General features: G+C 32.4%; 1 protein-coding gene across 5 annotated transcripts in view; it reads left to right on the top strand.

Annotated features, from left to right (window-relative positions):
• FAM172A (family with sequence similarity 172 member A) overlaps positions 1-15,473 on the top strand; it is a 429,500-nt gene that overhangs the window by 179,330 nt on the left and 234,697 nt on the right. For all 5 annotated transcript variants that reach the window (XM_047731577.1, XM_047731576.1, XM_047731573.1 and 2 more), the window contains one exon: positions 8,155-8,373. In XM_047731577.1, the coding sequence (XP_047587533.1) occupies positions 8,155-8,373 (219 nt within the window). The remainder of the gene's footprint in view (positions 1-8,154; positions 8,374-15,473) is intronic.

The following is a 15,473-nucleotide window of genomic DNA, read 5'->3' as shown; positions in this document are numbered from 1 at the left end:
ATTTTGTGATTATAAAATTAATCTGTCTCTAAATCTGTTTAAAGAGTTTTTGCCATCTAATGAGCAATATAAATTATTAATATTTTCATGTTCTTGGGGACATTCACAGCCATAATTTTACCAACACAGCTGTTTGACCTGGTGACATCATGTTTTGCATATTTTTGCATTTTAATGAGTCAGTCATTTAAAAGGTTACAAAGAAACCATAACTCATAAGTAATTAAATTATTTAGCAGAAGTATGAGGGGATCTTCTGACATAGGTCACTGTGGGAAGGGAAATTCATAGCTGTATTCAGTTGCACCTGTTTATTGGGAGGTAAATGTGTATAGAAGCTTTTCCCTTAGATTATGAAATGACTTTACTCAGTGAAATACCTGAATGTATACGATGCACACACACACATACATATCCCCAAGCAGTGCATTTTCACTATGGTGGAGTAAGTTGAACTATTACTCTTAATACAAACACAAGCATAGCTTACTTACCATTTAGGGTTAACTATCCTTGAAAGTGTAGCCAGATTGGTTTTAGGACTATCTTATCATTATCATTATGCTTTCCTCCTTTTTTTCCCTTTTCATATTATTCTTTTCTCTTGAAGAATAAAATGGTTTCATGTAGACATTTTAGGAATTTGTACTTAATTCTGATTTGGAATTTTCTATTGAATGGACATATCTTAAAAGAAAAGGTGACTCACAGGTATAGCACTGTACCTAGTACAGTGCTTGGTTAATAGTAGCTGCTTATTAAGTATTCATTGTATGGAATCAGTTTTTAACACATTATTGACTCATTGAATACTTGGGGTCCTTCTTTATGTCCTCATGCTTGCAAGTGGACTCTAGAACCACGAGGAAAGCACTCATATATATTCTTGAAAAAACAACAAAAATATTTTAAACATGCTATTTTAATTGGAAGAAAAAAAGAAAGAGAAAGGTGGCATATTTGAAGATAAAATGATTAATGTACCGTAGTTTTTAAGCAGATTTTAAGAGTAATTTGAAACCGTAAGCGTATGTTTGCATGGTGTATATATGATCAGGTCAAGTGATAATGTTTTGAAAGACTTTGAGCCTATCATCTATAGCTACGATATTTACACAGTTTTCTAAAGGATTTTAGCGGGAAGCTAAGAGACTATTGGACTTTCATTTTGCCCTCTAAAGCATAAAGCCACAATTTTCATGGAGAACATAAATTTCGTAAGATAAATTTGTCCATCCAACTCTGCTTGGGACCATGTAATAGGGAGGTGTGTCTGTAAGATTCCCTATACCCACTTAGGGGTTTTGATCTGTCATAGACAGGCAACAGTTGTAACTTGTTACTTCTTTTTACTGTAATGTGTAAACGTGTGGGTGTATGTTTGTTTGTTTTTTTTTATGAGAATGAAAAGCAAAGAATATAAAAGATTTCATAGTGTTGTAGTATTAAATCATACTTATGTCCTTGATAATGAGTGGTAAATGTTTTTAATGATGCTATTATAAATTTATAGAGTGCTTTAATAAATAAAATATTGGTGATCAGAAGAAAAAATTGTGTTTAAGCATCACAGTTTTCTAAAACCTAGGAAAAGTTAGAAACAGAACAGGTGATAATATAGATAAGTGCAAAGTGAATGTTTTAAAATAAATAGCACTTGGATGACCTGAGATGTCAGAACTAGAGACAAGGGTGTGTGTTTGTCAATATATCCTTCATGTTTTACAGACTCCTAAGGGAACAAGGGAAGATACAATTTCACCTTTTCTGTGCCAAAACATTTTAATTATATCTTCTTCCAACTACAGCGGTTCAGTAACCAAGGAGCTGACATTGATGCATGTGTTGATAAAGCTGCAAACATTCAAAATGAGATTAACAAAGATTTTGAGCAAAGGGTGACAGCTAATTTTGCACAGTGTTCTGCATCTGATTCAGGCCAGCATAATAATAGAATATTTTATGACTGTTTTGTTATTCAAAAGGACTTTTATGATGCATTTATATTTGTGGATATCTTTGTATCATACTTAAAAATTATCTATCCTGTGGCTAAAACTATTTGCACATCTATGTTGTAATGCAGAGACAATATTATAAAGGAAAAAAAAAACCCTCTTACTGTAACTTGTGGGTTTTGTTTTTGTTGTTGTTGTCTTTTTTTGTAATCATACTTTATCCTTGGAACTCTTTGCCTTAACCTTAATTTATCTTGAGCACAGTAGCTGGAGAAGGTAAGGAGATGGTAAATGTATATTTTCTCATGTTGCTGTATGCACTAATAAAATGACCAAGAAAAGTTATATTCAACTTATTTAATTAATAAAACTGTAGTTTCTTTATGTTCTTGAACTCCTTTGAGCACATTTCAGTGTATTTCTTTTCTCTTCTATTCTCTACTTGAAGGCAGCTGACAGTCTTCTTTCACTTTTCTTTTTGTTTGTGAAATTTTCTTTTTTTTTCTTTTTCTTTTTTTTTTTTATCCACTCACTTCTCCATCTGCTTTCACTTTTGTTTGCTTGGGCCGTCTCTCATCCCAACTTGATAATGAGGAATGCAGTGTGACCCTGACCTCTATCAGCCCATGCATGACCTTCTGACTCTACCATATAACCTTTGACCTTCTCTTTGACAGCTTGATTAATTACCCTGTGTTATGATTTATGAGTAAGTGCTATGTAAAAATAATAGACAACAGGTGGTCCTCTGAAAACTTTTTGTGGCATGTTTTCTTTTACTGACTAACTTGATGAGCTATTTGAAGTTGGAAACTTAGTGGAATAATCTATGTTGGTCTATATCATGGTATTTTTGTACCATGGAGCACGACATTAGAATATAGGGAGCTACAAGTTAAAGCATGGTTGTGACAAACATTTTACAAAATATTAGCAGGGTGCTGTAACCTAAATGCACATTGGGAGAAAGCAGAAAATGGAATCAAGTGACATTTTAGGCGTTTCAGTCCCAGGTCACGTCTTGAGAAAATTGCTGAAATAATGGAGGGGGCATTTTTCAAGCAGAGCTGCAGCTCCAACAGCTATGTTTACTTTAACGCTTCACTAGTGACTTCTGATTGGTTGTCATGACCTCATCTCACTGTTGCACCTAGGCTGTTGCAACAGTGACATAGACATACCCTTGTTGTGAAAAAGATGAGAATAAACACAACATACATCTTTCAGAAAAGATGAATGGACAGTGGTTTGTCCATTTTAACCATGGGTAGATGTAGCTTATAGGTAAATTGCTTTGGGTTTCACTTCCTTTGAGGATGAGCACCTTTCTTCTTTCAAACCAAACAGATAGAATGCTGAACTTGGAAAATATGATTGATAAATCTGTGTTAAATGATCTTTCACAGAGCTTTGCCTGAAGACCAAAACAGACAGTTCCATAGGTCAGAGGATTCTACTCTGGCCCCTGACCTCTTTGGTCACACGTGGCTTATAGCATTGGCAGGTTAATATGCAGAGCTGAGTACTTTCACCTGATTTTTTTATTTAGCCAACCACAAGAGATTTGAAAAGATGTAGAATTTTCTCCTATTTTCTATTTTCCTTATAACTGGTATTTAATAGGCAAATTAACTTGGATAAGTCTTCAATTTTAGCAAGATTTCATTGGGATCAAAATACATTCTGGCTTTGGTCAGACATTGAAACATTTTATCTATTTGTAGAATCTTCTTGACAAGTACATTTCTGTACTGATTTAATTTCTTAAGCAAGATTTCCTCTTTGGTTCTTTGTGTTTGGCATCACCTATCTGTTTTAGACCTCTGACCTAAGCCATCATTTGTTGATTGAATGATAAATGAACTATTATTTATTAGTAAGTGCATCTGCAGACTTCAAAGTAAAGGAGGCCTACAGTCCTGTGCATTCTCTTTAAATCACAGCGAGCCACTGTGCTGAATAAACTGCTATGTCTAGCAATAAAATTTTGAGGGTTTCTGATTAAGATTCCATGCTTTAGACTTTATAAACCCAGTTCTGAAAATGAAACTACAGTTACAGCTACAAAGGATAGAAAATGGAATGAGATAAGTGAAAGAGATTAGCCTCTTGATCACTTTCTTGATCTTCTGCTAGGCTGTGCACTCAAACATAAGAGTTAATTAACAACTTTATATATACTTTGTCTCTTGAAATGTTGGATATTGGAATTGACTTGGGTAAATCATTAATCAGGATGCCAGAAGTTCTATTTATTTAGTTGTAGAATGTTAGGTAATCAGTTTGATCATTTTGTCTTCTTAAAGATAACAGAAGTTTCTCTGTATGTTTAAAATTACCTGCCTTTTCATCTTATGAGAAATTTAGCATGAATGATTAAATATAAAAAGAATACTTCCATATAAAATGTTTAAGGTTATAAGCATTAGTTATGGAGGCCTCATTAGAGTGGCAATGCACGGTTCTTTTATGATACTATATGATGCCTGGTTTTATAAAGTTTTGTAAAACTTTATGGGTACACTTGTTAAAGGTCAAACTAGGATCTCTTTCTATTTCTTTGTGTATCAATTGAGTTATTGGGGATAGAGAGAATTAATTTTTAAAATGGCATTTATTTTTATTTCTATTTTTATTTTTTTTAAAGATTTTATTTATTTATTTGACAGAGAGAAATCACAAGTAGGCAGAGAGGCAGGCAGAGAGAGAGGAGGAAGCAGGCTCCCTGCTGAGCAGAAAGCCCGATGTGGGGCTTGAACCCAGGACCTGGGATCATGACCTGAGCCGAAGGCAGTGGCTTAACCCACTGAGCCACCCAGGCGCCCCTTATTTTTATTTTTTAAGATGGTTTCTTCAATGGTTTCAAATGGTTAAATTTAGCTATTGGTATGTTATCTGCCTTGTTTTACTTTGACTATTTACTTTGATACCTTGGTTTCCATGTATTAAAGTTAACATGGCAAAAATCTTTTTAGCTTTATTATATAAAGGAATTTTTTGGACAATATTTGTATGTGACAGAGAAAAGGAGGAAAAGACAAAGTTTTACTAATATCTGTAGTTAGAGCATATATAAGTGGGATAGTTGACTTTATTTTGTTTCTCCAGTTTTCTCTTCCTCATTATAAAGTGGTTATTAATGGTCTCTGTGAATATCACATTAATTAATTTATCAGGAAAATTTTAATTGAAAAATGTAAGTTTTTCACAGAATGGTAATTGAATTTGTAACAAAGACATTTATTAAAATTAGCTCTCATTTCTGCAGGAAATGTTCCTGAATATTTCTTGATTGTTATTCCATTAATTAAATTAGCAGTATGAAATATCTAAATGATAAAATATTTTCTAAATAATTCAGGTATTTAAAGAGCAGCATTCATTGTTGAAATCTAAATGCTAAAAATTCTTTAATTGATTTTTGTAGTGGTGATTTAAAAATAGAATCATTTTTCATTAGTTGATGCCTTGGTGAAAAATTGATATTGTGTCTTTATAAAATTGGACAAATGAGTCATGTAATTTTCAGTTACATAATCAATAACTTAGACAAATACTACTTCTTTGATGATTTATGTTTGTCTGCTTTCTATACTTATTTAGATAGGACACATCAAATTTCAGACTCCATTTAAAATCAAGTAGGTGCAGTAATTTTTCAATCAGTGATTTCCAAAAATTGAAGTAAAAACTTCTGCTTAAGTAAACGTGGTATTATGAGAAATACTGTATCTAGTGATTAAGTTAAAAATTAGGCCAAAAGTTTTGTAATTCTAGTGGCTATAAACTTTGTCTAAAGTGTTTACCTTTATTTGGAATTCCTTTATGGTGCAAAGGTGATGCTCATATTCTATCAATTTATTAAAATCCCACTTTGTTACATTGAGTTTGATGTTTTTCATAATATCATTAAAATGTAGTATATCACTATTTTCATCTCTAAGAATTCTAAGATCCTGTTTTGGGTTTGCTACTTCTAACTCATGTGTGAGTATGAGAGACTGTGTGCGTGTGCGTGTGCATGTGCATGTGCGTGTGTGTGTGTGTGTGTGTGTGTTTAAAGTTCAATTCACTCAGAGAAGGCAGGGAAGAAACATGACAGGAGACCACTTACTCATGGTACAGAATCTAGTAAGGAGGCAATTTTCTTTTTGGCCTATGGTGACCTTTTTTGACTATGTTCCTTACACCAGAGACAGTGTATGAATGCCTCTATTTCACCCTGTTTAGCAGAGTGCAACAGTGTTCTTTAACTTAACTTTTGATGGGAGGAGAAGTTATAGCTGAAATTTGAGAAGGGCGTGAAAAATTGTAGGAGGCACAAGGAAGACGGGTAGGAACTTCCTTCAAATGTGATTTTAATAACTAGTCAAGTGTGTCCAACTGTAGAAAATCACCAAGTGACAATCTGTCTACCTGACAGTGATCACAATGAATTACAAGACTTTTGAATAGCTATACAGATTAGAATAAAGCAGGACCAAATAAAATATCTTTTGTTGGTAAAACTTTGACTTACCAGCTAAGATACTTAAAAAGAGAAACCAAAAAAAACCCCTTTATCTTATGCTTTGATGTAGAACATTTAAGTTTTTAAGTTTGTAAAATATTTTATAACTTCTCATAAAATAGGTATTTGTTTAAAAGTTTTATTTGAACATGTATTAAAGAATATATGGTATTTTGTTAATCAGTTTGGCATTCTATAGTTTTCATGTGTGCAAGACAACTATATCTTAATTAACAGTACTATCACTAAAATCACAACTTTAATGAACTTCACAATCTGCAAACCATATCATAGTTTTAGACAATAATATCAACTGGGGGGCAAAACTTGAAAAATCCCAATGAAGTTTTTATGTAGATTGTGAAATCGACCATTAAAAAAACCAACTACATGCAGCAGTGCATCATACTTAAAAATAAGATAATTGAGTCAATGCTAATATTACTCTATTATTACTGCAATCACTTTTTTAAAAATCATCTTATTATGGTTGATTTGGCAAAAAACAAATTTTAAACTTGAATTAGTTCTACAGTTATACTTTTGGAAAAAGTATTGAGTTTTCTTTTTCAGTAAGAATGATATTTTTCAAGCTTTATTTTCCATAGCTCTTATGTGTTTCTATTGTAATGTAGTACACTTTTAAAATATGACCTTACAGGATTTTTCAAGGTAAAATTGGGACACCCACAGTACAGAAGTGAATAGAAAATACAAGATATTAATAGCTTCACAAATTTATGTTGCACATGCTTGTCAGTGGAAATTGTTTATTCTTTTCTAATTTCTCGCGGTTTGATTATTCCATCAGCTATAACTTAATATAAATACCAAAAGTTTTCCTAATTGTAACCATAGAAATGTTTGCCTTGCTAGAATTGTCAGACAGGAAAATATATTTTTAAAACTTTAGAGAAGGTATAATAGCTCAGTAAGCTATATTTCAGACTTTGGGACTTATTTCCTAGTACTAGTCCCCAATATAGAGAAATTTTTATGGTGGTTAAAAATGAAAGAAATTTTAGGATTAAATAATTGCTCCCATGCCTTATAGTAGGACATTATCTTGTTTTATGATATGTGTGGCCTCCTGAAAGAAGAGAGGTGGAAAATATATCAGCTACACAGGTTGATTATTATGTTTCTGATATTATAGATATGTAAATCTGTAGAATGTTAGGTCACATTTATTCCTTAATTGCTTATTCTTTCTGGAATTCAGACAAATAAAAAATGCTCATTAAAGTGCAATTGTAAAGGAAAGAGAATCCAACAAAATAGGGTGTGGAATTTTAACTTCAGCTTCAAAGAGGCTGTTTTCTCAAAATAGGTATTTAAATATTGATGTGGTTTGAAAGTGTACTTGTTATTTGTTAATTTATTTCAATTATTTGGGGGGTTCTGAGAGATGTGAAGTACTTTATAAAAAAATATAACCTTGGCAACCTTTGTGTTACAATTTTGTCTTTTTATTCTTACAAATAATTTATTTACACAAACAGTGCAGGCAAACAATTTTAAATAACTTTTTGTTGGAAAAAGTAGAACTATAGTCTTTTATAAAGAAATACTTTAGTGACTATGCAACTGTATTAAATTACTTACTATGGAATTTTGCAGATTTTTTTAATGAATTGAGATGGTTTCTAAGATTAAATTATGCTGCCTTCTTTGCTTTCAAAACAGGAGGGATATGGAGTAATAGTACTGAATCCCAATGAAAACTATATTGAAGTAGAAAAGCCAAAGATCCATGTACAGTCATCTTCTGATAGTTCAGATGAACCAGCAGAAAAACGGGAAAGAAAAGATAAAGTCTCTAAAGAAACAAAGAAGCGACGTGATTTCTATGAAAAGTATCGTAATCCCCAAAGGGAAAAAGAGATGATGCAGTTGTATATCAGAGTAAGTAATAAGATTATTAGTCTCCTTCACTATTTCTTTTACTTTATTTGTATTGTATTTCATAGTTATTATTTTATTTTTTTAAAAGAAACTTAATTTTTTAATTTTCAGCCATTCATATCCCATGGTTGTTACTTGTCTGAAATTTTTTCTATTCAGAATTACAAAATACGTCCTTATTTCAGTGTGATAGTTTACTTAAGTTTCAAAAGCAATTATGAATGCACCATACAAAACATTGGTCTTCATCTTGGGTGGTGATAGTTTTAATGCATTCTTTTCCTATGAGCAGCCATCCATCCACAGTGTTTCAGTTTAACTTCCGAAGGCAGATGGAGGGAGGAAGAGTAATTAATATCTTAATAAATATTTAAACTAGAATAGTTTAGGGATAGTGTAATGAGGGAACTCTCTCCTTTGCTCTTTTCTTACCCAGTGAACCTTTGCACTTTGTAATGCTAGCAGCATGGGATCGTTACAGCAGTGCTGCCCAAGGACTTCTAATTCGTAGGGGGCACAAACAATTTTATTTGAACTTTGACACATTCTGCTTGATATACATACTGTGTATTGTATATATGAGACATATTTATGCAATTTTCAAAGCCCTTATTATGGGTCCTATAAATAGAATTTAATAGTAAATCGTGTCAAAAATGCTACTAGGTAAGTAAAATAGTAAATTGATATGTTCTTTAAAAGTGAGCAATTCAGAACATTTAAGCATAGACAAATTAACACTTTATAAATTATATTGTAGGATAATAATAGTTTCAAATTAATCATTTTGAACTATTTGTACACTTCCTTTTAAAAAAAGTTTACTAAGAAAATATTTCATACCATCTTTGAGGGGAATACGTAACTTTCTGAGTTATTTTCTTCATTTTCATTCATTGCATAATCCCTATACTTTTGGGAATTACACTCCAAACTTTCAAGACTCTAGGTCGGTTTGTTGAGTAAGTTAGGGTAGTTAAACAGTACGAAAGCAGCATGTAAATCCTCATGACCCAAAGAGGTATCCAGACCGAGAATACCCAAAGCTCATCATACAGTGACTCAAGCTAAAGTTAGTCAGATTGCAGTATTTAAATTTCTGAAAAGCATCTCACTATGTAATATATTTTTTGAAAAACAAAAACAGTGATTACATTGGAATCAATAAATAGCTTGCTTGTTCTAATGTAGGTATATTACCGTTTTTCTTTTGTATGGCTGCGTAGGTGTCATGGTGTCACCTTCTTTATCGGTTGTCCTAAGCTTTCTAATTATATGATCCAGTCTGTCAACTACCATTCTTAGGACAGTTAAAAAAAATTCTGATATCCAGATTTCGAAAATGAATTGTAAAAGCTTTTGAAATATACACATCATTAAGAAAATTCATGTGCTTATGTAAAATGTAAACAAAAAGTGATTTTATGTATTGTTCTTCTTAAAGTTTGGTTTATTTGCCTATGATATATATAGAATATGGATTTATTTCTGACATCTGTCTTGTAGGTTTTATATCTCCTTTTCTATTTTCTCTTGTCACCACTGCGTGGGTATTTTGCTTTTGTTTCTTATATGTGTGCATTTTCTTTTTTCTGTTTTCAAATCTGTTTCATTTATCTCTGCCTCTGTTTTTCTTCTTATATAAAGGGAGAAAAATCTTTTTATTTTGCTTCATTTTTATGATCTCTCTTTCCCTTTGTCTTTTTTCTTTAATTCTGCTATCTCTTTTACACTCCTGCCGTTTCTGCTTCTTTCCTTATCATGTGTTTTTGCTTCTTTCTTTCTCGTCCCATTTCACTCATCAGTCTCAGTTCCCATTGAAAGCACTTAAAGCAAAAACAGACACTTTTAGATAATACAGCTATATGCCTGATAGTCTTAGTATGAATGTCATTTTTCCTTAATAAATACCCTTTCTCTTAAAATCTTCTAGAATTGTGCAAAATAGCAGAGTTAAGCTGGTACTCTTCAGACATAGTTCTAGATAGTAAGGTGTGATCCTGTGGTGGAGAAAGAGAAGAATGATTCATGTTGTGTAAGATGCCTTAATTCTTAGGTAGTTTTGATCCACTAAAGAAGTGACTTCTTGTACTCTCCTTTTCAAAACATGTCTCCAAAAAGTGTTTGTAATTTTCAGACACAGAGCATCATATGTGATGGGGATAAATTAGCATAAATTTCTATACTTCTTAACTATTTACATTTTGAAGTTGATCATCTAGTCTTTGGAACAATCCCATGAGGTAAGTAGATCAAATAGTTTTATCCTTATTTTATAGGTAAGGAAACTAACTGATGCACAGGTGGCTCATTTTTGTCTAAGAGAGCAGATAACTAGTAAATGGTGGAACTAAGTGTTGAAACCAGGACTTCTAATTGTAGGTTCTTTCTCCATTTGCTTTTTACCATGTTGTTCTACAGTTGGAAACAAAATATATACATGAAATAGGAAATTAAAACAATTCTTATAAAAGCACGATATAAGTGACATCTGATCATTAATAGATTTTTATCAGTTATTTAATAGATATTAAATAATAGTTATTTAATAAATATCTATGAACAATTCATATATAATACATATTTATAACAAGTAATACGTGCACACAAATGTATTACATTATGTATATATACATATACACATTCTCTCTTAATAGGATCACTAATATTGATCCAATTTTATATGAGAAGACTGTGAGTCAAAACTTAGTAATTTCCCCAGAATAACATAGCTCTTAATATAAGCTTCATGAGGGCAGAGACTTAGTCTGTTTTGCTCGCTATTATATCCCCAGAGCTCAGAACAGAGTCTTCATAATAAATTTTTATTTGGTAAGTAAGGTGGTGGAGCCAAGATTAAAATCCCACACTACTACTTTTTTTTTAATATGTCCCGCATCATTAAAATATGCTACTTGATTGTGAGGAATCTCATTCAAACAATCGAAAACAAACAAAAATTACATTGTTGGTCCCCTACCTACTCCAGTGGCTGAGAGAACATTACGAAAATTAATGATAAGAAGTCAGTTTCTCAAGATTTATTTAATATCTTGATCTATACCTTTGCATCTAAATCTATAAGAGTGAGATATGGTTTGTTTGTTTTTTTTTAAATTCTGTCATCAAGGAAGTATGTTAATGGGTGAAAACGGAAATGTTTCATGCTGACTACTGCTATTTCTATTGTGTACCCTTGCTCATAGAGTAGAGCCAGGCTGCTATACGTGTTCTTTGCTGTACACCTTTGTGCTATGTAACTTCGCTTCCTGTTCTTTCCCTCCATCCAAATTCTATCCATGTTGTAGTGCCCAACTGAAATCTCACCTTTTCATATCACCATAATCACTTACTATGACTCATGGAAGTCACTGCGACTGGTTAACTTATGTGGAATTTATCATTTGCTGTCCTGAGATATCTCTTGTGTTTTTGTTTCGTAATATTATTAATATTTATCTTTCATGCATTTCTACTCCCCATAATAATGTAGATCTTTGAGCATGCTGTATTGGTCATTCCTTAAGAATAAACAGAAATGAGTTAATATTTACGATAGTACAGAGCATACCATGAGGAATCAGAAACTGATAATAAACTCACTCATTAGAATCCAATACCCTGCAGGGAGACCAAAGCAAAAAGACTAGGCCTTAGTCTAGAGATACCTGGATAATGTGACCTGCAGCGTAGAAATGAGGGATATTCTGGTACCAAACTGGAGCATAAGAGGACAAGTACTCAGACTAAGGAAGATCACTTAAAAGCACTTTACAGTATAAAGTGCTTTACAGTATACATAGAATCTAGCCAAAAGTGACTTGATGCTGATCTGTGTAATACCGAGTTGGAATTGCTTAAATATCTCTTCCATAGGAGACTTAATTGTGGGCTGTGGTGATAGGAAGTAAAGAAGAGAGATTACACCCAGAAGGTTGAAGGAAAAAAAAATGCTGCAAGTAGAAGGGGGAAGGAAATTACATGGCCACAGAAGGAAAAGTCCAAATGTGGAGGAGACATTTACAGAGTAAGAATCTTGGCAAAGTCTGGCATTACACATTGAAGATACTCAAATATTTATGGCTTGATTGCTTGTTGACATCCATCAAAAATCTTACTCCTTAACATGAGAGATATTTAGTGTCTAGTTTTCTGATGGATTTTTTCAGCATTTATTTGAATTTTTGCAATTGTTCAGAAACAGCCAACTGATAAACTGAAGCATTCTTTCAAAAAATATGTTTTTGATGCTCTGACTTGGGTTATGTTCAAAATATTAGTGAAGGCTAATAAATATCCCATCTTCTCTGTACCTGTTCTCTTCTGTACTAAGGCCACTGGAGTCATTTCTATCTAGTGTTTTAGCAACCAAATTTAATTTTTTTAATATTATAGTCAATGAATGTCAATGAAATGAAACCATTTTATTTTCCCGGTATATTTAAATATTTGCATTTCCTTTTTTTCTGGAATCTGTTAAAAAGCCAAAATCTCCTTTCAAATTTTGTAAATATCTATTATAGACAGGCAGAAGTAAACTAGAAGCCAAGTCTAAAGCTTTAAGATTAACAAAGTGTAGGTTTTTTTATGTACTAAATGAGTATAAATAAATAAGACTAAGTATTGGATTATGTAGTACATTTCTGATGCATTAGAAACAGAGCTTGAGAGATCAAAGTACTTACTGTTTCATGTGGCAACTTTCCTTAAGTATGAAATAATGTACTTTCTGGCATATATTATGGCTTATTAAGGGGATTGATTTGGTCTAGGCAATAAACATCATGTCAGACATGCCTGGCAGGAAAACCTGCTTAATATGTTTTGTAATAAGACAGAATTTTTTGTTCTCGAAAACATCTGCCAACTGAATTCAAGAGTGAAGACAGAAAATGTCATCAATTTAGTAGTAATCCTATAAATTTAGTTTCTTTCTGAGCAACACATAGCAAGACACACAAAATTCCCAGTGTTAATCACCACTGGTTATAGTACTTTGTAAAATGATGAAACAAAAACATTTTATTTTATATAATGTGTTAATTAATTCATAATGAATTTTAATATTTCAACTGATAAAATTTTAACAAGCATCTTGCCAACAGATCATTTTTTAAAGCATCTGTTTTTTAATGTGTTGGGTTGAGAACTGAGTCAAATGGCTAAATATGTACATATATTCTTTTAAGAAACATATTTCTACCCCCATAATTATAGATACACTATTTTTTCCCATTAGACCACCAGGGGCTGCTGCTGTTCACACTGGGTTTTACTTTCCTCTGAAACTGAGTACCCCCGCATCACACTGCATCTTTTCTTTCTTCCCTTTTATCTCCTTAGCCCTAAATCTTTTAATATATAATGGAAAGAAAAAACAACAAGCTTAGCTAGTAATTTAATAATCAGTATAGGAATTTATATTTTAAACATTTTCTACATTCCAAAACATTTACACTTTCCCAAATGAACTTAAAACCAGTAGTCATTGAAGATTTGATAATAATTATTTTTATTTTCTGTTTTTAATGTCTGAATAACATTCAGAATCATACCCATTGCAGAGATGTAGTATGGAGATGAAATTAAATGTGCAGAATCTGAACAACTTGAGTTTGAATCCCAGCTCTTTCCACTTTATAAACTGTGACCTCAAACAAGTTAACTTCCCTATGTCTCAGTTCTTTTGTCTGAAAAAATGAAATGATAATATATGCAAAGTGAACATGGTTTCTGACACACCGTGTTGGGTCTTCAGGGCTAATAAATAACCACCTGTCTGCTCTCAAATTCATAATCAACTAAGAAAGTACCCAATCCTTGAGGTCCCCAGCTTTTGTACCTTTCATTACCTTGTACCAAAAATAATGTCTATCTTACCTTCCTGAGTTTGTAACCCAGTGAACAATATGACAAAGGAATCAGACAAAAGGAGATCAAAACACCGGCTTTACTAATGGATATAGTTCAAATGGAAAATGTGGCTTAGATCCATGACTAAATTTAGATTACCTAATTCATTTCCCCCGAAACACATTTTCATCTATCTTCCAAACATCCACTTCCCCTTTCACAAGGTAGAAAACAAGTTGGAATGCATCCTTTTTGCAAGTAGCTTTGAAAGATGCCCAGAAGGGCTGAGTCGAGCATTCTGTTTCTTCCCCCAAATGTACTAATCAAGTCAGTCACTCCCCCTGTGGGAGGGAAAGAGTGAGGGATGGTGAAACAAATTGGGAACGTCACTCCAGCTATATGGCTTCACCTGGAGCCAGAAGGGAAATGGGTCCCACCTGATAAAAGTTAGCCCCTAATAAAAAGATTATTAGTAGCACTTGCATCTTCTAGCAACTCAGTAGAGCAATATTAAAATATAATCATTAAATGTTCACTAAGGATACCTTAGTTTCTTCATTTTAAGGTTTTCATTTAAAAGGGAAACTGATCAAACCTGATTGCAGAGAAAGTAGCCACAAAATTGTTTAATTTTAAAGCATTTAAAGTGCCATGATTCTATTTTAAATAATCAGAAATCAATCTTTGTATTTTCATGTTTCTTACTTCCAAAGCCTAGTAAACAGTAGATTTTTAATATTTGATGAATGAATATTTTAATAAATGCTTGCTTACATGAACCTACAAAGCAGAAGAGACACACCTTTCACTATATAAATCTGCTCTTTGATATTGACTAGCACACGTTGAAAGAACTGTGATACTATGTATGACTGATACATGCTAACACTCAGAAAATTAGTACATTGTTCTTTAAACCCACTTAACAACCAGTATTAAGTATAGCAGGCATTCTTTGAATTCAGTTAAAAACAAGCCAAAAAAGAAAAATTTGAAAGTGGCAAAATAATTAGATCTTTAGATTTAGAATAGAAATTACAATAAAGACCAGAGCTCTGCACTTATTTGTTTCGGTTGACTATTGGCCAAATTTGGTGAGGAATTCTGCTATAAATATGATGTAGTAGAAAGAAAAAGAAATTCAGAATTCAAGAGAGTTATGCTCTAATGATCTTAATTTTTTCACAAGCTGTGACGTTGGACAAGTCACCTCACTCTTTTAGTTTCTTCATCTGTAAAATAAGAAT

This window comes from Lutra lutra, chromosome 5 (genome assembly GCF_902655055.1).
Source record: "Lutra lutra chromosome 5, mLutLut1.2, whole genome shotgun sequence".
Classification (NCBI taxonomy): domain Eukaryota; kingdom Metazoa; phylum Chordata; class Mammalia; order Carnivora; family Mustelidae; genus Lutra; species Lutra lutra.
Note: the sequence above shows the minus strand (reverse complement) of the source record. Positions and strands in the feature narration are given on the sequence as shown.